This window comes from Saccopteryx leptura, chromosome 2 (genome assembly GCF_036850995.1).
Source record: "Saccopteryx leptura isolate mSacLep1 chromosome 2, mSacLep1_pri_phased_curated, whole genome shotgun sequence".
In the NCBI taxonomy this organism is placed as follows: Eukaryota; Metazoa; Chordata; class Mammalia; order Chiroptera; family Emballonuridae; genus Saccopteryx; species Saccopteryx leptura.
The window spans coordinates 252,095,033-252,120,912 of NC_089504.1; the positions used below are offsets into that span (position 1 = coordinate 252,095,033).

The 25,880-nt window shown below is 44.6% G+C and overlaps 1 protein-coding gene across 2 annotated transcripts; it reads left to right on the plus strand.

The window, feature by feature from the left end:
• Nucleotides 1-30: 30 nt before the first annotated feature.
• On the plus strand, nucleotides 31-25,014 carry SDHC (succinate dehydrogenase complex subunit C). 2 transcript variants are annotated; one of them, XM_066371340.1, is made up of 6 exons: nucleotides 31-187; nucleotides 7,349-7,405; nucleotides 9,792-9,893; nucleotides 18,186-18,247; nucleotides 20,816-20,979; nucleotides 24,199-25,014. In XM_066371340.1, exons 1-6 carry the CDS (start codon nucleotides 168-170, stop codon nucleotides 24,301-24,303), a joined length of 510 nt encoding a protein of 169 aa, XP_066227437.1. In that variant the 5' UTR covers nucleotides 31-167; the 3' UTR covers nucleotides 24,304-25,014. The 2 variants fall into 2 exon arrangements, with proteins under 2 accessions (XP_066227437.1, XP_066227438.1); XM_066371341.1 differs by having other exon boundaries at nucleotides 168-265.
• The last annotated feature ends 866 nt before the right edge of the window (nucleotides 25,015-25,880 follow it).

Below are 25,880 nucleotides of genomic sequence, written 5' to 3' on the forward strand. Positions count from 1 at the left end.
GCAGGGGCCATAGGAAAAAGCTGCGTGAAACCCAGGGGATCCGACGACGTCTACAGACTGTAGTGACACCGACCTTTTTATAGCACTCGCGCGGCCACGTGACAGGTCCGCGTCGCCGCCGTGAGGGGCGGGGCCTTACGTCACTTCCGTCCAGACCGGAAACCAAGATGGCTGCGCTCTTGCTGAGGTGACTTTCCTGTGGGGCTCGGGGTCGGTGCCGCGACCCTCTGGAGGCTCGCCTTGGCCGCTGGGACCTTGCTGACGGGTGTGCACCCTGTGCCCGAGCAGGGAAAGGCCTGTGGATGTGGATCCTCCGCGGGGCTCGGGGTCACCCGCGTGCTGTCGCCGTCCCCGGCTGCTGCCCACCGTGAAATTGGCCCCAGTCTCTCTCCGCCGCCGCTCCGGGGAGTAAATGCAGGCAGAGCTCGGAGACGGGGCGTGTTCCGTAGAGCGCGCAGTGGGCGAGGGCAGGGGTTGCCCTGAAGCCGGAATTAATCTTGGTGCTTAAAACAAACAAAAACAAACAAGCACAAACTCCACGACACGTCTGTGGGGCGCGGTAAAACGAGGGGTGCGTGTGACTGAGGTCAGCCAGCCAGGGGCTCTGCCATTTCGAGATCTTTAGGGATTGGGCCTTTGGGGAGGGTGTCTTGACGTCCTTTGCCTTTGCTCCTAACTCCTGCGAACCCCACTGCTGCTCGTGAGCTTACCCGCGCGTGGGCATCGCCCGAAGGTGCGGGAGGCCTGGGCCCCACCTGCGGGTCGTGAGCAGTAGCGTCCGGAGGGGTTGCTCTGCCCCCCACGGTAGCCCAGGGGACTCAGCATTAGTGTCTCTTGTTACGAGGGGGAGGAGGAGCTCCAAGTTCTCTCTGCGGTCAGTCCTGTCCAGAGAAACAGCCTAGGATTTCTTCCGTCCTGAACTGCCCACTGTCCAGGCCTCGTGCTCTGCCCAGAGCCTTTCTGGCCTGGCGATTTTAGTGACTTTATGCTAAAACTGGTACAATTCCCAATGTAGTTTTGTGCCAGCCCTATTTTTAGAAACCATTTGTTATGGAAAGTTCACTTGAATGCTGTTGAGATTTCATTCCTGATTTGCCCAAAGGTCTCCTCGTTTCTCTTCCCACAGAAGTCAACCCAGTATAAAAATAGAGGGACTTGATTTAGTTTTTCTCTGTTGACAAAAGGATTACTTTTGGAGTTGAATTCAGGAATGGGTTATCTTAATCCTTTATTCTCTGTGCCTCTCATTTACAAATGGATCATTTGTTGATAAAGTATGCCTTGCCCAGTCTCTCTTTTTTTTTTTTTTTTTTTTTACAGAGACAGAGAGTCAGATAGAGCAGGGGTCTCAAACTCGTGGCCCGCGGGCCGCATGCGGCCCGCCGAACAATTTTGTGCGGCCCACAGACTAATCCACGAAGTTCAAAATATTTTGAGTTTGAGACCCCTGAGATAGAGGGATAGATAGCAACAGACAGACCGGAAGGGAGAGAGATGAGAAGCATCAATTATTAGTTTTTTGTTGTGACACCTTAGTTGTTCATTGATTGCTTCCTCATGAGCCTTTACTGTGGGCCTTCAGCATACCGAGTAACTCCTTGCTGGAGCCAGCAACCTTGGGTCCAAGCTGGTGAGTTTTGCTCAAACCAGATGAGCCCGTGCTCAAGCTGGCGACCTTGGGGTCTCGAACCTGGGTCCTCTGCATCCCAGTCCGATGCTCTATCCACTGCACCACCGCCTGGTCAGGGTTTTCCAGTCTCTTGCCAGAGCTGCCTCTTTTATTGGAGTCTGACCATGATTGAATATTTTTGGATTCCGTTGTAGATCATATTTTCATAGTGGTCAAGGGCTGTTGGTGGAATTCATATTTACCTTGAAATGATCATATTGGTTCTGAACAGTTCATTTTAGGAGTTTCAAGATCAGGGTTAGAAGCTGATAACACTCAGGAACTGTGTTAGGCAGTATCACTTTCAGTTCTTTAGGATTGTCACCACCAGGATTCAGTGCCCAGAAATACATTTTTTCATTAGTTGTAATCCAAGGCTCTCCTAGGAAGGGCTCTTCTCTGTTCATTTCTCACAAGGGATTTTATAAGGGTGCTTTAAAACAAAAATCCTAATGAATTTACAGTTCTAACTTCATTAGAGGGACTTGGAACTGTATAAAGTGCTGATTTAACCTTAAAGAAAAATACCTTCTAGGAAATTAGGAGCTGGTTTCTAGTTCTAGTGTCACTAATTCCATTTAATTTTATTTATTTATTTATTTAAATTTTAGGAAGGGAGAGACGGGGAGACAGGAACATACTATATTTCCCCATTTATAAGATGCACCTTTTTCTGAAAAAATTGGAGTCTAAAAACGGTATGTCTCACAGTGGTTGTGGCATTTCAAATGCCATAGATGGAACTGAGGACAAGGCGATATATGAAGACAGTGATTCGTCATCAGAACAGATGAGGACAAGCTTATGGATGGGAGTTTTGACAGTAGTGAGTTGTATTAATTTTATGATGAATGAAACTTGAGTTCAATAACTTTATGTAATACTGTTTTTTGTTTTTTCAAATTTTGGACCCCCAAATTAAGGTGTGTCTTATACATGGGGAAATACAGTAGGTCTGTTCCTTTATGTGCCCTGACCAGGGATTGAACCAGCAACCTCTGCATTACAGGATGATGTTCTAACCAACTGACCTATCCAGTCAGGGCCACTAATTCTGTTTATTTTGAACAAGTCAAAGTCATTGATTCCATGATTGTACATTCCTCATTTGTGAATAAAAGTAGTAACTTGGGTCCACTTAAGCGAAATATTGGTTAAACATTTTTAATACTTTGTTAAATATTATTAGCTGTCAGAAAACTATATGTCATGGTTTTTGAATAGTGCTCTATATTTTGTATACTCTATAGTGTGTCTATTTTGTATACACAGATTAGCCAGTCACAAATAACCAGCAGAGTAAAGCAGACTTCATTGACACTCAGTCAGGGAATGACTTGCCCAAGCTACGACCAAGAGAGAGCGAGCGAGCAGCTAGGCTTCTACCTGACCATATTGTGTATGCACAGTTACCAAGAATCATTAACCTTGTGGACATTACTCAGCATATTAAATTCTACATGTGGAACACCTCCAAAAATAAGTTTTAACTCTAAATTTGGGATACTGCTTTTTAAAATAAACATGTTCATTCACAAACCATTTTTTTTGAGCCCCTTCTATGTGTTAGTTATTATAGGTGCTATGTGTTCTAGGCCTGTCCTTGAGCTCAAAGTCTAGCAGAGGAGATAAGTAGGGTAGTTATTAAGCAACATGTATTCATGTTGATGTGGAGATATGAACAAGCGGTGTGCGATCATGACAAGCGTGGCAGGTAAGGCTAAAGAAATGGTGAAGTTGCCATCAGGGGTTATGTTTTTTTTTTCTTTAATTTTATTTATTTATTTTTAGAAAGGAGAGAGACAGACAGACGGAGGAGCGGGAAACATCAACTCCCATATGTGCCTTGACCAGACAAGCCTGGGGCTTCGAACCAATGACCTCAGCGTTCCAGGTCGACGCTTTATCCACTGCGCCACCAGAGGTCAGGCCAGGGGTTATGTTTTGAAGTATGAGTTTATCACACTGTGAGGGAGATTCTAGTTAGAGAACAGCATGAGCAAAGGCATGTGGCCATAAGAGGGCTTGTACTGGTCTGACCAGTGGTGGCACAATGGATAGTGACAACCTGGGATGCTGAGGTCCCAGGTTTGAAACCCCGAGATCACTGGCTTGCAGTGTGGGCTCATCTGGCTTGAGTGCAATCTGGCTGGCTTGAACGCAGGATTGCTGGCTTGAGTCCAGGATCATCAGCATGATCCCAAGGTCACTGGCTTGAGCCAAGAGGTTGCTGGTTTGAATAAGGGGTCACTGTCTTGGCTTGAGCCAGTAGTCAAGGCATGTATGAAAAGCAGTCAATGAACAACAAAGGTGCCACAACGAAGAATTGATGCTTCTCATCTCCCTTCCTCTCTCCAGGTCTAAAAAAAAGAGAGCATGAACTGTGTGGATGTGTGGTAGCATTCAGTGGTAGTGTAGGGGTTAAAGGGAATTTGTTGGAAAATAGACCCAGAGAGTTGGATTGGGCAGTGTTGAGAAGGGCCTTGTTTGGGCACAGTATGAACCTTATACTAAAGCAGTAGGAAATGGTTGAAGACTTTTAGGTAGAAGATCAGTGGAATCAGCTCTATTTTTTAGTAAGTAAGCTCTGATAATAGTAAATGATAGAGAAGATATTGGTACTAGGGAGATAGTTTAGGAACTCCGTGATGGTGCTCTGAGTGAGAATTGAACAGGCGACAGACTAAAACAGTGGACAGAAATTTCTAGATCATATTGGTAGGCATGGGTGATGTCTTGCACATAGGCTGGAGTGAGAGGAAAGAGGAAATCAAGGATGACTGACTTTGTAGTTTGGGGGTTAGTTGTGGGCTAATCGCCATTAACCCTAACTTTTGTATATAAATGATTGCTGTTTATCATGTCCTGTAAGGCTATACATCCACTTAGTGTTGCTGTTGTCCCAGACATATGTGAAACTTCTTGGCATAACATCCAATTAAGTTTAGAGGTCATATATGAGAAACTCATAGTGATATCTTATTTAGGACCAAAAATAGTCACATTTAATTTGATCACAGACTTGGTTTTGAATAACTTTTTTTTTTTTTAAGTCAAATTCACTTTCAGTGGATGATTATTTTTATCACCACTGATGGTTTTAAAGAGAATGTGATATGAATTCTCAAGAGCGTTGGGGAGACCAGTGGAATGTTAATATTCATACTTGTGGTGCATTGCAGTTTAGAGCATGCTTTCCTGTATATTTTCTTTTCTTTCTTTTTTTTTTTTTTGTATTTTTCTGAAGCTGGAAACGGGGAGAGACAGTCAGACTCCTGCGTGTGCCCGACTGGGATCCACCCGGCACGCCCACCAGGGGGCGACGCTCTGCCCACCAGGGGGCGATGCTGTGCCCCTCCTGGGCGTTGTTCTGTTGCGACCAGAGCCACTCCAGCGCCTGGGCAGAAGCCAAGGAGCCATCCCCAGTGCCTGGGCCATCTTTGCTCCAATGGAGCCTCGGCTGCGGGAGGGGAAGAGAGAGACAGAGAGGAAGGAGAGGGGGAGGGGTGGAGAAGCAGATGGGTGCTTCTCCTGTGTGCCCTGGCCGGGAATTGAACCCGGGACTTCTGCATGCCAGGCCGATGCTCTACCACTGAGCCAACCGGCCAGGGCTCCTGTATATTTTCTCATGGAACCCTCTTAGCAACTGGTCAGGTAGGTAATATCAGTCGCATTTTATAAATGAAGCTGAAGCTCAGTGACTTTCTGAGGTCACACAACCTGTGCAAATCTACATCTCCAGTCTGGCTCTCTACTTTGTCCAGTGTTAGTGTTCTGTCTTCCTTACTGCTTGCTGTTGCCCAATCCAGAGAGGAGTTTCAAAAACCATTTGAGCAGTGATTACATTTTGGGGGAGACATGTATAAAGCATTTAGAAGGGGACAACACTAACTAGAAATGACAAGTTCTGGGTTTCTTTAATAAAACAAAGAGCCTGACCGGTGGTGGCACAGTGAATAGAACATCAACCTGGGATACCGAGGTCCCAGATTCAAAACACGTTGCTGGCTGGCTCGAGCCCAAAGGAAGTTGGCTTGAGCCCAAGGTCGTTGGCTTGAGCAAGGTGTCACTGCTTTGCCTGGAGTTCCCCAGTCACGGCACGTATGAGAAGTAATTGGTGAACAACTAGTGCCGCAACCACAGGTTGATGCTGCTTATCTCTCTTCCTGTCCCTCTCTGTCTCTCTTTTGCAAAAAAATAAAAATAAATAGGTGAAAATAAAATTAAAACAAAACAAAGAAAGTACTATTACTTCCTAGCTGTAACATACAAAGCACTGTTTCTGGGTGGGAAAAGAAATCTTTTCAGAGTTCCTGGTTCCACATGAAAGACAAGGACAGATAAATTCTTTTGTCATATTTCAGATAAGGTTATGGAGCTTGTGCAGCTAGTTTCTGTTAGGGCCTTGTGGAAAGTTTACATTGGTATTTGGGAAACAATAGCGCCGGACAGAGAGAGGCTGTAGATTCCAGCCCACATCTGCAAACTCTCACTGGGGAGCTGAGGGGCTGGACCTCGCCTGGTGTGAGGAATGTGAGCCCTGCAACTTCAGAGTCACAGTTACTTCAATTGAGTTAAAGAGATTCGTTCCCACTTCTTTCTGGGAGCCTTGGATACACAATGTCCATATTCACCTCTTGCCTCCAAAGCTGGAAAGAGGGAAGAGCTGGAGGAAGTGTTGGTTGGATTATTTGTTCTCCAAGTTGTGGGCCCTTCTTGTGTGATAGTGTAAAGCAAGCGTGAGGTTCTTGAAATGATGCATCTACTCAGTCATGGGAGGACCCTCGTGAGCTTGTGTAGACCAGGGGGTCTTACTGAGACGTGTCCGTGCGGTGCCATGTCACAGTGGAGACACAGTGGACTTTGTAGCATCAGTGTATTTTAAATTTTAGTCCCAGAGTTTCACTGTGATAATTCATTCACTTAAGTACTTATGGAAAGGTTTGATATGATAATGAGTGTAACATTCATGTTTTCATACTGTGCCCTATTTTGTAGACTCTGGGTCACTTTTGTTCCCTTCAGATAGAATGCCTGCCTGCATCTTAGTTACAGACTTGAAAAGTAGCAACTTTTTAGTAGAAAACTTGTGTGTCCCCTTCAAGTACCTTTTCCTGTAGGTAGGAAAGAAATATTTGTGTTCCCACATTTTCGCAGTGTTATATGGAAAGACTTGACTTGGAGCTCATCCAGCTTGTCTGAAACGTGATGTAGTTTCTCAAATGAAAGCTTAGCATTTAGGACCCTCCCTCCACAGACCCCTGGTCTTCCACCTTGTAATCTTCCCCTTGCTGGAGGCGCTGCATGTGCTTGGAGTTTTAACCATCCCCTCCTTCATGACCTAGCTTAAAAAGTCACTCTCTGTATTTCTCTGTTAAACGTTACCAACTCTAATCTTTTTTTTACTTTGTGTTATTTATGTGCAGCCACAGCTTTATTTTGCACTTGTAGGTAAGATTTGTGATTATTCTCAAGTTATTTAAGGTTTTGCCTTCCCTATAACCTTAGCTAACTTGAGAAAATAATCTCAAGGGCACTGATACTTGTCCTTGTTTCCATCTTATTCTTAATCCCCCCACACACACCCCTGCCTAAGTTTAATGTGTTGCAAAAGTAAAGCAGCAGTCTCCTGAGGTTTACCTCTGAGTGTGTGTTGACTCTGGTTCTCTCGTCTTGCAGACATGTTGGCCGCCATTGCCTCCGTGCCCATCTCAGTCCTCAGCTCTGTATCAGAAAGTAAGTTTCTAAATCTGTGAGTATTATTATTACTTAATGTATTTTTCCCTCAGGGAGAAGCAGTAGATGGTTGGCTTAGATTTTGGGGACATGTATGAAAGTGAGACGCTGTAGATGGTTGGCTGAGAATGCAGTGGTGGTCTCTGGTTTTCTCCTCCTGTAATAGAAGGAAGGACAAGAACATTCCTTTGGTCTTTTCTTAATCTTTCTCATTTTTAGCTTTTCTGCTGTATTTAACTTCATCAGTTTAATCCAGTTCTTGATTTCTTCCTTGATACCTGATTTTCTTCTTTTCTGTTTAGTCTTTCTTCCTGTAATGCTTTTCTTTCTTGTAACCTTTAATTTTGGACAGGAATTAATCTTTAAATATATTTCTTCGTGCTATATTCATTTGTAGTCTATTGACTTCAACAATTGCCTCTGTGTTTTTGTTTTTTTTTAACTTTTAATTTTGGAAATATACATACAGAAAAGTTGAAAGAATATAGTAAACTTCTGTATGCCATTCACCTAGGTTTATCAGTTGTTAACAGTGGCTATGTTTACTTATTACTATACATTTTAGGTCGTACCATATGAAATAGATATTTCTGTAGTTTTAATCTGGCCTAATATTGATAATGTAGTTGATTATATATTTAATTATTGTTATTATTTTCTCTGAATTCTTAGTAGTTAAGTTGCAGGAGTCATGATGCCTCTAACTATCCATAAGAACAAGAGCATTATCTTATATAACACGATATAATTATACAAATGCAGTCATCAAGTTCAGGAAATTTAACATTGATCTACTTTCATTCTTTATACAGTCAGTTTTCAAGTTTTCTTTTTGTCTCAAATAATGGACTATAGAAATATAGTTTATCCCCATCCAGGATCTCACATGTTGTATTTAGCTGTTGTATTTCTTTAGTGTCTTTGAATCTGGAACTGTTTCTTGCCTCTGTTTGTCTTTTATGACATTTACAGTTTGAAGAATGTGGGTCAGTTGCTTTGAAGAGTGTCTTTGTCAGGTTGGGTTTCTCTGATGGATGGACTCAGGCATCCATTCCTGGCAGGAGTACAATGTGGGTTATGGTGCAGCATCAGTACATCATGGGAGGGACACATGGGGCCATTTGTCCCGTTGTCAGTGATTTCACTTTGATCATTTGAATAAGGAAATGTCTGCTTGGTACTTCCCACTACGAAGGTACTGTTATTTTCCTTTTGTTATTAATAAGTAATCTGTGGGAAGATACTTCTCTGAGAGGGGATGGAATCATGTTTAGTGTAGGTACATAATAAATTGTTGGACATTGCTGTTTAACAGTTGGCTTCAACCTAGCCCCATGATAAGGGAAACCAAGAAACTATTCAGAGGCACTGAGCTGAACGCAGTGTTTTATTTTTGTGAACCTGGAAGGGCGTCTTGAGGAGCCAATGAGAGCAGGTAGCAATGTGTGAGGGAGCATGCGTGGCCTTGGAACGTGTCACCCACCTGTGTAAATGGTTTTGAAATACTGTGTTTGCCCTGATGCCCATCCAGAGCTTTTTTTTTTTTTTTTTTTTTACAGAGAGAGAGTCATAGGTAGGGACAGACAATTGTGGCACTTTAGTTGTTCATTGATTGCTTTCTCATATGTGCCTTAACTGGGGGACTACAGCAGACCGAGTAACCCCTTGCTCAAGCCAGCGACCCTGTGTCCAAGCTGGTGAGCCTTGCACAAACCAGATAAGCCCGCGCTCAAGCTGGCGACCTCGTGGTCTCGAACCCGCTTGGTCAGGCAAGCAGCTGAGTTTTTGGTGGTGGTGCTGTGCATGAGGGGAATGGAAGGAAGAGTTATCCTCTGGTCTGGCCTTGGGAGGTTGAGGTTATTAATAACGGATTCGAGCTTTGTATAAAGATGAGGTGAGCCTGACCAGGCAGTGGCGCAGTGGATAGAGCATGAGACTGGGATGCCGATGACCCAGGTTCGAGACTCCAAGGTCGCCAGCTTGAGCACGGGCTCATCTGATTTGAGCAAAGCTCACCAGCTTGGACCCAAGGTCGCTGGCTCAAGCAAGGGGTTACTCGGTCTGCTGTAGCCCCACGGTCAAAGCACATATGAGAAAGCAATCAATGAACAACTAAGGTGTCGCAATGAAAAACTAATGATTGATGCTTCTCATCTCTCTCTGTTCCTGTCTGTCCCTATCTATTCCTCTCTCTGATTCTCTCTCTGTCTCTGTAAAAAAAAAAAAAAAAAAAAAAAAAAGATGAAGTGAGTGGACAAACATGTTTTCCTTATACAGAGGTTCCTCCAGTCCAGCGAAGGTAACCTTTTTTTACTTTAACTTTTTGTTATATAAAATGTTTAAACCAACTTTACTTTTAATTAAAAACCTTCCGGTTTCATTTTAGTGCTGTTCCTATGGGAACCACAGCCAAGGAGGAGATGGAGAGATTCTGGAGCAAGAACACTGGTTCAAACCGTCCTTTGTCCCCTCATATCACCATCTACGGGTAAGGGCTCTGGGACCAGGGAACCTTGGGGGAGTGGGCCCAAGTCCTGGACTGGCCTAGCTTCCCTGGTTATAAGAAGCTGACTAAATTCTATCTTCTGGTCTTAGAAAGATAATCTATTCTATCCTACAAAGCTACCCTTGGAAAAATCATGGTAAGTTAAAGTGCTGTTGATTTTCTTAAATTATTTTGTAGCAACTTCAAATTTGCATAAAAGTTGCTGAAATCGTGCACAGAGTTCCCATGTAACTTTATGCAGCTTCACAAGGTGTTCACATGTCTGAGGGATTTAAGAACAAGTGCAGAGATGATGTTGCCCATCACCCTGGTGTCAGTTTTCTGTTATATCTGTAACAGGTTAGCACAAATTTGCGCCTTAAAACAGCACATTTATTATGCAACAGTTCTGAGGTGAGAGTCTGACAGGGACCCCCTGGGCTAAAGTCTAGGTGTGTGTGGGCAGGGCTGGTCCCTTCTGCAGGCTCCAGGAGAGAATCGGCTTCCTGGTCTTTTCCAGCTTCTAGAGGCTGCTCTGGATTCCTTGGCTCATGGACCCTTCCTCCATCTTTCTTTTTTTTTTTTTAGAGAGGAGAGAGAGACAGAGAGAGACAGAGAGGAGAGAGAGACATGGGGGAGGAGCTGGAAGCATCAACTCCCATATGTGCCTTGACCAGGCAAGCCCAGGGTTTCGAACCGGCGACCTCAGCATTTCCAGGTCGATGCTTTATCCACTGCGCCACCACAGGTCAGGCTTCCTCCATCTTTAGAACCAGCAGTGACTGGGTCAAGTTCGTCTCTCATTATTACTTTGACCCTGCTTTTGATGTCACACATCTTCTGATTGTCCTCTTCTGCCAGCCTCTTCCACTTTTAAGGACCCTTGCGATTATACTAGGTCCATCCAGATAATCCAGAGTGGTTACCTTATCTTCAGGTGAGCTTATTAGCAACCTTCATGTCATCTGCAATCTTAAAATACAGGTTCTGGGAATTAGCAGGTGCTAATCTTTAGGGAGGTCATTATTCTGCCTACCACAGACCCTTTATACTTGAACATGTGCTTCCTAAATTCAAGGACTCTCCATCGTGCAGTCATCACAATCAGAAATTTAACATTGATCCAGTTAGCATCTGACCCTCAGATCCCATTCAGATTTTGCCAGTTGTTCAAAATGTCCTTTATCGGTCTAGAATCCCACTGGGGTAGTGTTATTACTTTTAGTGGCCTCTTTGACCTCCTTCAGAATGGAACAGTTTAATCTTTCCTTATCTTTTATGACCTTGACATTTTTAGAAAGCTGCTCTGTTTGGGTTAGTCGGATGCGATCCTGTGGTTGATGCATTTTTGGCAGGAACACCATCTCAAAGAGATGGCTGTGCTCTAAGTGCAGGCGTCTAGGGAGGTCCCTGATGGTTTATTCCGTTACTGGTGATGCGAACTTTCATCACTGGTTAAGATGTGTTTGCTAGGTTTGTGTTTACTAATTGATACTGATTTTGTGGGTAGCTACCCTGAGACTATGAATATTCTATTTCTCATCAGACTTTTATACCTGAAGCAGTTATTATGATGATGGTTGCCAAATTTTGATTTTTCTAATTCCATCGTACCTTCTTGATTTATTTATTACTAGGGTGAATGAAGCTTGTTTTCTTTATCGATACAGTCTCAAGGACTCCTAAAAGGAAAAACTTGTTCATTTCTTCTGTATTTTTATGAAACCAACTAGAGGAAAATGCCACAGTTTCTTCTCTGCTCAGCACTCTGTCACCAAGTATGTAGGGGTTTTTCCTACACCAGTCAGTTTTCCAGCTCCAGACACCAACAGGGCATCCCTAGTTTGGTGATGACCCTTCCTGATGTTAGCTTAGCCCTACAGGTTAGGGGCTCAATTCCACCTGGCTGCCCCACTTCACATGACAGTCCCAGGTCCCAGGTTGTGACCATCCTGGCTAGCTATCCCTCAGGGCTTCCCACGACCCCTGTGATTTGGGCTCACAGAACTTGGAAATGTTTACTTTCATTAACTGGTTTATTATTATATAAAGGACATCACAGATGATACAGTTGAGCGGCCACGTACCCTTGTGGGTCCCTCTTGTGTGTGAAGGTCTGAGCGCAGGAGCTTCTGTCCCTGTGGAGTGGGGTGCCCACCCTCCTGACATGAGGATGTGCTTACCAACCCTGTACTTCTGGGATTGGTATGGAGGCTTCAACACATGGACATAATTGTCATTAATTCAACCTGTAGCCTGTCTTCCCTCCATGGAGAGAGGTGGGGGTGAGACTGGAAGTTCCAAGCTTCTAATCATGGTTTTGGTTTTTCTGGTGACCAGCCCTCATCCAGAGTCCCCTTGTTAGAACAGAGGATCCTCTTACCACCCAGGAGATGCCACTGGATTATCAATTGTGTGTCAGGAACCAGGATCGAAGACCAAATACTAGAACAAGAGATGCTCCTAGCACCCCTGTTGCTCAAGAGATTATGAGGGTTTTAGGGTCTCTTTCCAGAGCCAGAATCAGAGGTAGAGGTAGAAGTAGAGAGGTAGAGGTAGAGAGATTTCTTAGTTATTTTGCCCACAGGGTTACACTGTTAACTCTCATCTGCTTTGATATTCAGGTCTCAGACTTGGCCAGTGGGAGTTCTTCAGGGTGGCCCCTGTGAGGTCATCTGGGTGCTGGATGTGCTCACTGCTAATATGGTGTCATTACTGCTAGGTCCTTTCAGTGGATGGAGCTGGGACATGTGTGCGCACACAGACACACCTACGTATGTGTCTACTGTCTGTTGTCCTCAGAAGTAGCGTCAGCAGCTGTTAATCCAGTGTCTTCCCCAAGACCTGCTCCTTTCTAGCTAACCTAGTGAAGCATCTTGTGCTCTGCTACCCTCTTGACTTGGGCTCCTGCCAGAGAGGCTGGCCATTTTTTAACCACCTCCACAAATACCACAACCCTTCAGATTTTTTCCAAGCTGGATTCCAGAAATAATTCTGATTGCAGGAATTGGATACATGTCCAGTATTAAAACAGAAGGATACTGATACATGATCTCAGTTCTTGCTAGTTTGTGGGGAAACATTTTTTTTTTAAGAAATAAAAGGTTTAGAGGAGGATTCTAATATTGAAGAACTTCTCAAATTATTCTTAGTCTCTGTGTAAAGCCATGGCCTTTTTCACGGGTCAGATAATAATTGGTAGTAGGCTGTTGAGGAGAGTCTTTCATTATCTTGTTTGTTCGTCTAGTTTTGAAGCTCCAGACACAATTGTGGAAAAGAGAAATAGCAGTGACCACAGGGCTGTTTCCAAGGTGACATGTTTGGGAAAGATGTCTGAGATGTTTGGAATCATACTTTCTATTGCTAAATGTTGAAGGTTTTGGAGGGGGCATAGAAGTAAAGGTTGAGTTAGCAGTTTCTGAAGCCCTTTTTATCTCTTCAAATATTGAGTCAGTTTGTCAAGCAAAAATGTACGCAAAGATTAAGTTATCAGGAGAAAATGAGTCCTTCAAAAGGGTGATAGAATAAAATGTTCAACACTGAAGTGTTAGAAGGATTATTAAAATTTAATTAGGTCATCAACCTTATTGATTTAAAGAGTGCTCCCAGGCTTTGGCTGGTCCACTAAGCTTCTGGGGTGCTTGTGTGAGGAGGGCCAACGTGCAGATTGCTCTGTAGGCCCCCAGTTTAGGCAACCCAAGTGACTTTCCTTTGATATATATGATGTTTTCTACATTGAGATTTTGCATGTGAAGAAAGGGTGCTCCTCAGAGGAAAAAATAATTTTAAAAACCACCATTGTACCTAATGAGTGAATTTTCTCAGCAGTGTTTTCCTAAGTGTTGCCTGCCTGTGCTTGTACACCTCCAGTGACAAAGGACTCGCTGTCACCCTTTCCCAGTAGGACTTTCTGTTATCATCAGAAAGAGCCTTATTTTATTGAATTTACTTCAACTTAAATCTTCTATGTAGTAGCTCTAGTTCTACCATGAACTGTATAGAATAGATACCGTGAACTGTATAGAGGAGATCTAAGTCCATTCTTTTCCTGACAGCCCTTTATTGCTTTTGAATATCTTTCCTGTGCTTATTGGCCATTTGTATATCTTGGGAGACTTTTATATTTAAGTTCTGTGCTCCTTTTTAAATTGGGTTGTCTTTTTACTTAAAAAAAAAACTTGATTGGTTGGTTAAGCACAAAGAATCTACTGCATTCGTGCCGGGGAACACACAGATTGGTTGCAATGGGGACCAGGTTTGAAGTTGAACCCCACATCCTGCCTCAAACTGTTCTAAGGAGGAAACTGCCACTGCCCTTAACCCTGGGAAATCACAGCTGTGCTGCTGCTGCTTCCTCAGGAACGTGGCCTTTCTGTGCCTTGCTGCTGCAGGAGAGAAGTGTTTTTATTCTGGTAAAATACACATCAAATAAAATCGACCATTTTAGTTATTTTTAAGTGTGCAGTTCAGTGGCATTAAGTACATTCACGTGGTTGTGCACCCGTCGCCACCATCATCTCCAGAATCCTCTCATCTTTCCAAACTGAAACTCTCCCAGTAAGCAGTAGTTCCCTTCCCTGCTGGCCCCATTCAGCTCTCTGTCTTGTGAAGTTCACTGCTCTGAGACCTCATAAAATAGCACCATGCAGTGTTTGTTCTTTTGTGTCCGGTTTATTTTACTCAAAACAATGTCTTCAAGGCTCATCCATGTTGTTCTCGTGTCACAATTCCTTTCCTTTTAAAAGCTGAGCAGCTGTGTGGTATGTACAGACCTCATCTTGCTTACCCATGCATCCTTCCATGACATTTGGGTTGTTTCCACCTTTTGGCTACTGTGAGTAATGCTGCTCTGGACACAGGTGTATAAAATCCCTGCTTTCATTTCCTCTGGTGTAATAGGGGCTGCACTGTTTGGTGTTCCCACCAGGATTGCACAGAGGTTCCAATTTCTTCACATCCTCTCCAAGACTGGTTACTATTATTATTATTTTAATAATGGCCATCCTAATGGGTGTAAGGAGGTCTCTCATTATGGGTTTGCTTTGCATTTCCTGGATGATTACTGGTATTGAACATCTTTTTATACACTTACTGGCCATTTGTATGTCTCCTTTGGAGAAAAGCTTTTTACTTTTTTTTTTTAATAACAATATTTTATTTATTTTAAGTATTTTATTTACTGATTTTTAGAGAGAGGAGAGAGAAAAAGGGGAGGGAGAATTGGGACGCATCAACTCATAGTTGCTTCTCATATGTGCCTGGCCCAGGCAAGCCTGGGATTTTGAACCAGTGACCTCAGCACTCCAGGTTGACGCTTTGTCCACTGAGCCACCATAGGTCAGGTGCTTTTTACTTTCTTGACCATATTATTTCCAGCACAATTGTTAGATCCATTGCTGAAATTCTTATACCTCGTGTCTCTAGCTTTCTTTGATTAACATTCTACTCATAGTCAGAAAAGGAAGTAAAATGAGTACATTCCATACTGACCACACATAGTGTGTGTTGTCCTCTTAGGAGTTAGAAATATGAAGACAAATAAGATATAATCTTTGTTCAAAAAGGATCTCAGTATTTCCTGAAAAATATTTTCTGTAAGGAAAATCATACTGGCTTCTAGTGTTTATCTTTTCCGTAAGTGAATTAAAACTATCTTGATTTTCTACACTAGACTTTTACATAAAGTTTGCACAGGAGTGGGAACCGTGCTCAGTGAGGTCTGAGGTCTCAGCTGGAAAACACGGGCTGGATCTGAATATGAATGCTCACTTCCTCACATGTCTTGTCTGATGCTGGCCCGTAGAAGTTCCTTGTTTTCTGTCCATGTGATCTCTTTCCCAGGCTACTGTGGCTTCGATAAAAGGAGGAGGACGCGAGAACAGAAAAAGAGGGATGTGGGGACAGCAACAGAGATTTGGAGCTCAGGCAGTGTTGCTTCTGCTGCATTTTGTTTCTAGAGGCAAAACCGGTTGGGACATCCTACTTGCCTGCGGAGTAGTCACGAGATCCTGGGACTGGAAACAATGGCATGCTTATTTGGAAAATACAGTCTCCCTTACCTACTTCATACCAGGCTAACCAGACAATGGTTTTTGAAAATCGAGGGCCCATTGAACTCAGCGGTTTCTCACGTCACTGCAGTTATCCACTGCAGTATCTGAAGGGTGACTGACAGAGCACCTTCTCCATCCATAGCTCTCCCAGCCGCAGAGCTTCATCTGTCTGGCTCGGAGCCCAGTGCATTTGGAATGCTAAGCAGTGTCTTACATTCCCCACCATTTTTTTTTCCAGTTCTCTCAAATCAATATTTATTCAGTCTTTTTCAGTCTGATAATCATTCTCTTTGACAGTCTGCTTTGCACTCTCATCCATTAACATAAAACTGTCCATCCCAGTTGGGAGGCTTTCTTTCCCAGAATACAATTTTAAAAGCCTCTTTTTGTTGTCCTTGACATTTTTGCAAGCCTCAGCTCATTCTGGGTTTTAGTCTCCTGATTTTTCTAACCAAAGTGTACATTGTTCTCTCTTGTCCTTTGTTATGTGGCTCTTCTTCTGCCTCTTATATTTGTCCTGTTAAGTGTGAGTTTTATCAGAGTGTGGTGCCTGGGCAGTTTTTTTGTTTGTTTGTTTCTTTGGACATTAATCCTTTCTTCCTGTGACCATTTTCATGATATAGTTGGAGTCTCTTTCTGAGATCTTTTTAACCTACTTGAGTTGCTTCTTTTGTCGACTGTGTGCTATGGTTATGCCCAGCATTCTCTGTGAGCTGAGTTTCCAGAATGAACACACCCGTTCTCTCTAGCTCCCTAACCAGTTCCCTCCTGAAAGTGAGAACTAGTCTCAGAAGCAGTTGGTTGTCCTGCTCCATCCAGAAACGCTTGGCAAATTGGCAATTCAGAGCATGATTTGAAAAAGTATTTGACAAAGTATTTAAAAGGTATTGTGGGCCTAACCTGTGGTGGCATAGTGGATAAAGCATTGACCTGGGACTCTGAGGTCGCTGGTTTCGAACCCTGGGCTTGCCTGGTCAAGGCACATAGGGAAGTTGATGCTTCCTATTCCTCCCCCCTTCTCTCTCTTCTCTCTCTAAAAATGAATGAATAAAGTAAAAAAAATTAAAAGTTCTGTGGATTAAGAAACATACTAAATTCAGCAAAATTGGATTAGAAAATCTGGAATCAGTGATTAAGGAATAAATTTGGGTATTTGGGGGTACAGAGTTTCATAGATGCAGAGAACAAACTGATGGTCGCAGATGGGAGGGGTGCTGAGGGGCTGGGTGAAAAAGGTGAAGAGATTGACTACTAATTGGTACTTATAAAAACAGTCACAGGGAGGTCCTGGCTGGTTGGCTCAGTGGTAGAGCGTAGGCCTGGCGTGCAGAAGTCCCGGGTTCGATTCCCGGCCAGGGCACACAGGAGAAGCGCCCATCTGCTTCTCCACCCCTCCCGCTCTTCTTCCTCTCTGTCTCTCTCTTCCCCTCCCGCAGCCAAGGCTCCATTGGAGCAAAGATGGCCTGGGCGCTGGGGATGGCTCCTTGGCCTCTGCCCCAGGTGCTAGAGTGGCTCTGGTCACGACAGAGCGACGCCTCGGAGGGGCAGAGCATCGCCCCCTGGTGGGCATGCCGGGTGGATCCCGGTCGGGCGCATGCGGTAGTCTGTCTGTCTCTCCCCGTTTCCAGCTTCAGAGAAATACAAAAAAAACAAAAAAAACAAAACAGTCACAGGGATGTAAAGTATGACAGGTAAGTAGTCAATAATGTTGCAGTCGCTATAATGGTGTCTGATGGGCACTAAATTTATCAGAGCATCACTCTGAAAGTAATATAAACGTCTAATCACAATGCTGTATACCTAAAACTAGCTTAACAGTGTATGTCAACTGTACTTGAAAATAAGTTTAAAAAACAAAAGAGTTCAAGGATGTAAATCTCGTTTAGGTTTTCTTCTCCTCCAGTTTTATGGGAGGGAAGGACCAAGGGGGTTGTCTCCTGGTCTCCTGGTGATTATCTTCTAACTGTATGCACTTCCATTGGTGTTTCTGACCTTTGTTCTTTCTACTTACGGAAGGAGTTGGCGTTATCCTTGGTTCCTCCTCTCAGCCCTGTCAGAGGTACACAATGGAGGACGCTTCTTACATCAGGTTTCTCATTTCCACACTGGGAAGTGGTCACACACGAGTGAAAGCTGTTTGTTTTTGTGTTTCCACTGTGGTTTATCTTCTCTTTGCCAGGATGGACTCCAGTGTGGTGTCACCTTTTCCTTTATTCAGTTGCCTTTGTATGTTTCTTTGCAGTTGGTCTCTTCCCATGGCGATGTCCATTTGCCACCGTGGTACCGGTATTGCCTTGAGTGCAGGTATGTATGTGTGTTTTTGTGAGCACATGTATGCACACGCACACACACACACACACACACACACACATACACTTAGAAGAACTTTGCTGTTTCTTTGGCACTGGGCTCTGTCTCCTTTGCAACTTGGTAACCTAACTTAGAGAAAAGGATGCGTGCCTTTAAACTTGTTGTTCATTCATTCCTTTAATGAATTAATGAATCCCCATTACGCTCAGGTTCTTCTTTTAGGGATTTTAAAGTCATCCCTAGCACATCCTGCTGTCATATTTATTGAAACCACAGCAGAGATAGAAATGTGACAGAGATAGGCTGGCTGGCAGACTTGAAATTGGCCAAACTCAGGTCAAGATCTGTTATCAGCCTTATTCTTGCAGAGACTCCGTTTTAGCACCCATTCCTTGTCCCCCAGAATTGATCAGGCCCAAAAGACTAACTCACCCTCCAATCTCACAGTCTTAGTTATAGAGCAGAATGTCTGTTTACATAATATGAAATACAGCCACAGAGTGATTGTAGGCTGGTCTTAGGCCGTCCTTTTCAGGGAGTGAAGCTCATTACAGGGGAAGGGGGAGTGCACATGTAATTGGTGTGTCGGTTCTGATGCATTTCTCCATAGGAGGAAAATGCTTTACAGGGGGTCAGCTGTATTTAAATTTTTTCTCTGGCTAATGCTGGAGGTATAAACACACTTTGTTTTTCATAATATCCTTCTGGGTCCTTCCTAGGCTTCTGAGAACAGTTTTTGTGAAATGGTTATCAGTAGGGCTGGTGGCTCAAGTGTGGGGTCCTGCATTGCGGGAGCTGCAGCAGTTATCTAACACTCTGTCTCCCCTATTCACAGTCAGATTAGTTTTGTTGGTGACAAGTGAGGATAGGAATTCCTGGCTAAGATCCAATGTTGTCATTCCTTTGGGTAGTTCTGGTTTTTAACCTACTTGCACTGAAACAATAGAATAGATTTCAAGATGGAGCTGTTCTAACTGTAAGTTCGTAGTTACTTTATTTCTGCTTCCTTGCATTTTATCATTTTGAGTTGGTACTTCCTGCTTAGCTGGGAGGCCCTGGGGAGCAGATTTAGCCCTGAGAGCACTGGGCGAACAAGAACAGCAGGGCATCACATGCCCTGTCTGGTTTGGCCCCCGCCTGACTCATCTCTGCCCGCCCTCTCCTGCTCTCTGCTCTAGCCCCACTGGTCTTGAATTCCTGGGCACAGAGCCATGCAAGTTTTATTCCCTGATATGAAATGTCCACCCTACCCCTTACCACACATGGTTACTTCTTTAACAAAGTTGTCAGCTCAATAGAGTACTTTGCTTACTCCCGTATTTAAAGTAGCTTCTATTTCTAGATCTGTTGTTAATTTTCTGTTTCATAGTACTATCCTTCATAGTTCTTGTTACACTAGAACTAGGTAGTTTTCTTTCATAGTTTTTATTACACAATTTATAATTATTTTGTTTGCTTGATTTTTATAGATCTTTTATTAGACTTAAGTTTTTCAGAGCATGAGGACCGCATCTAGCCTATTTACCATTCATACCCTCTAGCGCTCAGTAGGTGCCTAGAAAACCTTTGTTTACTAAATACACTGATGTGGATATTTGCTCATAGTGGTCATTTCAGAAAGAACTGTTCAGTCCTACCTTCTAATTAATTTCCTGTTTCGCATTAGAAATTGGGTAGTGATATTAATAGCCTCTCCCCTCAAGGGTAGAGGAATCTAAGGAATAAGACAGATATTTATAATGTACTGTGATAATTTTTTAATAGAGATGAGATCCCAGAGGAGAGACCAGCAGAAGGAGCTGGGAGTTTGAAGGAAGGATGGGTGAGAAGTTCATGGAAAGGAGGTAGGGGGCATTCCAGTAGAAAAACAACCTCACATACAGTGTAGGAGTTGGAAACACCCAGTCGCTGGAGATGGCTGGGTCTGCTGTCTCCAAGCAGGACTTGTGGGAGAAGTGCGCAGTGCTCCAGGGAAGGGCTGATATCAGGCCATGCCGACAGTCAAGAACTTGGCCCTGTGACATAGGAATCATAAAGGGTTCATGGCCTCATTTGTTCCAGCAACAGAGTAGCTGGCCTAGACTGATCCATGGCAAGGCTGTAGAGAATGTGTGGCCAGTACAGAAAAGCTAAAAAGCATGTTGAACTTCAAAGCATGAATACACTAGTTGGACTGTAAAATAGAACATTACAAACAGTTCTTTAAAGGATGGAAAGACATGGCTAGTACCACCTTCCACTGCTCAGGTTCTGTAGGGGTGAATAGACTCACAGCTTTTCATAGTGATGATGTGGAAATGCAGGTGAGACGAGGCAGGTTTCTTGAGAACGGTAGGTGAGAACAGAGCGAGACTGGGAAAGAGTGAACGGGCAGCAATGTAAAGACTGATGAGAAACAGAGAGTGGGTGCCCAGCACCAGGTGCTTTAGAGGAATGTGACTGTAAGCAAGTTGAGCTCCACTCGTGGTCCTGAATGCTTTGTACAGTCATGGGCCAGTTCACGTGTTCCCTCAATTGTGGCTGGTGGGCAGCTGTTCTGCACTGACTTGGTTGTCTCCTCAGGGGTCTCTCTTTTTGGCTTGTCGGCCCTGTTGCTCCCTGGGAACTTTGAGTCACATTTGGAACTTGTGAAGTCCCTGAGTCTGGGGCCAGCACTGATCCACACGGCCAAGTTTGCGCTCGTCTTCCCTCTCATGTATCACACCTGGAACGGGATCCGACACTTGGTAAGTCCACTGGGATTTGTACATGGTCCAGGGAGGGGCTGGAGAGGCTGGGAGGAGGCTCTTGGGGAAGCTGAGCCGGATCCTTCTGTCCCTGGGCAGCTCTGCTGGGGGCGGAGCTGAGCGGTGCTAGCCTGGCAGGTACGCACAGGGTCTTGGTGTGAGCTTTCAGTTTTCAGCGGGCTGTTACTAAGAGACCCCCAAAGCCGGCTGTACATCCAGCATGGAGGACACATGGGTTAGGTGGATACTCGGTACCTACTGAACAGTGTCAGGCCCTGTTCGAGACTCGAGAATGCAATTGTGAGCCAGTTAATCATGGTTGCTGCTCAGTCTGACATTCCCATCACCCCAGGGTGTTAACTGTCTGGTGTTTGTTTTGTACTATTGGATAAAATGGGGCCAACTTTAATCAAGGATCTCAGATTTTGTTTTACTACTTTTGTTGTGTGTGTGTGAGACAGACAGACAGGAAGGGAGAGAGATGAGAAGCATGATCTCATAGTTGTGGCACTTTAGTTGTTCATTGATTGCTTGCTTTCTCATATTTGTCTTGACAGGGATGGGGGTGTGGGGGAGGGTCCAGCTGAGCCAGTGACTCCTTGCTCAGGCCAGCGACCAGGGGGGGCTCATGTCAAGCTAGTGACTCTGCTCAAGCCGGGTAAGCTCATGCTCAAGCCAGCGACTTCAGGGTTTCAAACCTGGGTCCTCAGCATCCAAGGCTGACACTCTATCTATCCCCTGCACCATCACCTGGTCAGGTGGATGCTTTGGCCTTAATTTGACCTTTTATAACTTCCACGTTAAAGCCTGGGGACAAGCACTTCCTGAATTTCAAACTGGTCCAGTAGACAGTTTAATGGAATAGAAAAGTGAGTAAGAAATGGCTTGTTCAGTTGGTGTATGTGTCAGCTGTTCCCCAGGGCAGTGTTCCTTTTGATCCAAGATGACGTCCCTGGAAGGAAGGGTGGGGAGGGCTGGGGAGGGCATTTCCTTTATGGACTTCTTGTTCCCCAGAACAAAGCTCTCTCTGAAATCAGTGACCAGCTTCCTCTGTCACACCTTGGTCCAGCGAGGGCTTGCCATCTACTGGCTCTTGTCTCATTGTAGGGGAGGGGGGAAAAGCAGTTTTATAGAATCTCAGAGCTAAGGTGAAGCTTTTCTGAAGCCCAGTCTGCTTTTATTTTTTCCTCTGAGTGGGGCCCAGGGTTTCACCTGTTCTCTGTGAGAGCCTATAGGTCTTGTCCTCTGAGCTGGACCGCTGCTTTGCCGGAAGACCCGGCGGGGAGTGAAGTGACAGGGCTCTGGTGTTCTAGAGAACGCCCCTCACCACTGCCCAGTGGAACTCATCTGTTTTTCCAGTGCTGCACCTGAGAAAGCAAGCAGCTCTTTGTGGATCTGCTTGACTCCCGTCTGATCTGGATAGCCAGTTTGGGGGCTGAGGTGGGCTACCCTCTCAATTTTTTTGTGGTCTAAATTTCTCCTAATTTAGTCAGTTTTACATTTAGAGTGTGAGCTGGACACCCTACTTGTAGGTAAGGGACCTTTCAGCAACTTAGAGAATAGTAAGTCAATATCCCTGGGGCACAAAAGAGTCTAATCAGTGTCTTTAAAATTGTGGTTTTGACCCAATGGGTAGAACATCAGTTTAGTGGGTTGCTACCAACAGAAAAAGAAGTTTATAGAATACAACACATAGAATGTAGCACATAGTAATTACAAATTTTGTTTCATGAACTTTTGCTATGCATATGTTAACAAAGTTCAGTCTAGTAAATTTGAAGATGTAATTGGCTTTGGTAAGCCATTCATGACAAGTTTTCTTGGGGAGAAGAGCGGAAAGGGTTTTTATCATGCAGATTGCATCTTCTTTCTGTGGGGGATAGAGAGGGACCATGGGACAGATGACCTAACTGTTCTTGTCCAGGAGTGTCAGACGGACTGACTTAGATGTTGTTTCTAGGAGAGGTTGAAAGTGTCAGATCACGTATTAAATCTAGGTTTGGTACCATGGGATTCAGCATAAGTGAGGCTATTTTTGGCCTGTGGTTTTTTCTTTGATATATACAGTGTGTCCGTAAAGTCATGGTGCACTTTTGACCAGTCACAGGAAAGCAACAAAAAATGATAGAAGTGTGAAATCTGCACCAAATAAAAGGAAAACTCTCCCAGTTTCATACCTATTCAGTGCAGTTCGATGTGGGCTCACGCACAGATTTTTTCGGGCTCCTTAGGTAGCTATCCCGTATAGCCTCTACAGACTTGTCACTGACTGATGGCCTACCAGAACGGGGTTTCTCCACCAAACTGCCGGTTTCCTTCAACTGCTTATCCCACCGAGTAATGTTATTCCTGTGTGGTGGCGCTTTGTTATAAACGCGCCGATATTCACATTGTACTTTGGTCATGGATTAGAATTTAGAGAGCCACAGAACACACTGAACTTTCCTCTCTACCATCCACATCTCAACTGGCATGGCCGTGGGCTGCTCCACTGTATACATGTTGTTACGTCATCATCTGCGCATGCGCACATGCTGCCACATCATCCTACAGAAACTGTGGGAGGGTTTTCCTTTTATTTGGTGCAGATTTCACATTTCTATTGTCTTTTGTTGCTTTCCTGTGACCGGTCAAAAGTGCACCATGACTTTACGGACACACTGTACACACACACACACACACACACACACACACAGGGTACTAATTGAAAACAGATTTCCTAGTGGGGGGGTCATAGTCAAAACAAACTTGAAAAATAGTGCTCCAGATGCCTAAGAGTATTTTTTAGAATACTAGTCCTGTGGTGGGCAGGCAGAGGTTCCTCAGAAGGAGTCTGGGATTGACTCTAGGAATCGTGTGTAGTCTATCCCCGTTTTGGATGTCCACAGTGTACATGACTAAGTTGTTTGAAAGTTTTGCAGTCAGATACTTACCAGATTGATTTGACCATAGAACTTTTCCTCCTGAGTAATGCCTGTCATCATTCTGAGGAACTATACTGCTCAGAAAAATTAGGGGATATTTTATCACTTCATATTTATTTTGAAATATCCTCTAATTTTTGTGAGCAGTCTAGTTTTGGGCAGAAAGCCTTCATCCAGAGTCAGGCCAAGAAGGCCTTCCTGTTCCATCAGGTGGGGTTTTCCCTTTGAGAAAGGAGCTGTGACAATGGCCAGGGTCCTGATTGCTGAAGGTCTGTCTTTTTTTTCTTTCCTGCAGATATGGGACCTTGGAAAGGGCCTGAAGATCCCCCAGCTGTACCAGTCCGGGGTGGTAGTCTTGGTCCTCACCGTGCTGTCCTCTGTGGGGCTGGCAGCCATGTGAGGGCTGTGCCTCCCCGCCCCATCTGCCCACAGATACACTGACCTGGTTTCCTTTGTCACCTTTATCTCCAACTAGGGCAGAGCTCCCTGATTTGTTCAGACCCTTTGCGCTTGCAGATGTCCTTGGCGCTCAGCAGCAGAGTGCCTAATAGAAGCCTAGCCATGGAGGGGCGTCCAGTATCCCCATCTTTCTGAAGATGGAATGACTGCAGAAACTCCCTTTCCTGCCCCCATGTGCAGCCTGCTCGGGCCCAAGAGACTTATTTTCTGTCCACACTGGGCCTGGATTTGTGCCGAGGGTCAGCTTTTGGCTCCTTCCTGACACAGTGGAAACAATGCCAGCTCTATGTCCTCTGCCATAGGGACTGGGAGTGGGGCTTTGGGTGCCACTGCCTGTGGGCTGCTGGCTTAAAGGACAATTTTGTTCGTTGGTCAGAAGCTCAGGGTCTTTAGCACCCACATGGAGGGGAATTAGCCTGTCCCACTAGCAGAGAGGGATGGAGGGTCACTTGGTCTTAGAGCAGATGCTTTGGGAAGAAGATATATAGATTCTGAATCAAAAGAAAGATACAGAAAATTATCATGGAACCTAAGGGTTATTTCTTTTCCTTACATTTCCAGAAAAACAAGCCTCTTATTGTCATGTTTTCTAATCCAAATTCATGTGACATCTGTTTCTGAATCTGAATTAAAATACTCATTTTGCCTTTGACTCTCCTTGAAATCTAGAGAAACCAAGAGAATGGTGGTTGAGTCCGTTTCCTCCCTCTCCCTCTGGTCTCAGGCACTTACATCCCCCAATCATACCTTTTTCAGGGGGGAAACCATTTATGCTACAACTGGGAAAATTTTTAGGACTCAGATACAAGTAGCCAGAGTTATCCTGTCCTACGAAGCCTCAGAGATGGAAGAAGAGAAAGGGAGTTACATGTGAGCATGTGGAGAGCTTCCAGGCTGTTCCAGTCTCCAGAATCCCTGAGAGCCGAGGATAAGCCCCTCGTACAGGGCTGCAAATCATGGTCCGCAAGGGAGCTGGGAGCTGGGGGTGACGAGCTAAACATGTAGATCTGGAGAAAGGGGAGAGAAAAAGGAGGGATTGATGAAAAGCCAGCAAACATTTACACTTAATGAGAAACTTGCTGCTTTTAGAATCCACAGAGGCCAGGCTTGTGGGTCTCTTAACTCCCTGGGCAGAGATGCTGTTCTGATAAAACTGGGTGACAGCTCTATGTTGTCTGTCACTTCATCGTTGGCCATGCAGAGAAAACTGTGGGTTGGAGAGGAGTGACAGTGATGTAATTGTGTCAGTTGGAGAGAAAGACCTTCAGGATGACCTTGGGGCCTCCACAGAGGTCTTGGTCCTTAAGTCACGTCTCCCTTTTGCTGGACTGGTCCTGGGAAGTCCGTCAGCGTCCTCCAGCCCCACCATGTGTTCTCTGTCCTTGTCTTTGCAGTGAGGGGCAGTGTTTGTGAGGGAGCACTGTGGCATCGGGGCAGGGAAGGCTTGGCAGGGGCATTGAATTGAACAGCCAGTGCCAGCAAGATGAAGTGCAGGGACAGTGCCAGCCGGCAGCTGGC

Coding starts and splice junctions, on each gene's coding strand:
- SDHC (XM_066371340.1), top strand. CDS start 168: ATGGCTGCGCTCTTGCTGAG. Junction 7,406..9,791: donor CCTCAGCTCTGTATCAGAAA/GTAAGTTTCTAA, acceptor GTTTCATTTTAG/TGCTGTTCCTATGGGAACCA. Junction 9,894..18,185: donor CCTCATATCACCATCTACGG/GTAAGGGCTCTG, acceptor GTTTCTTTGCAG/TTGGTCTCTTCCCATGGCGA.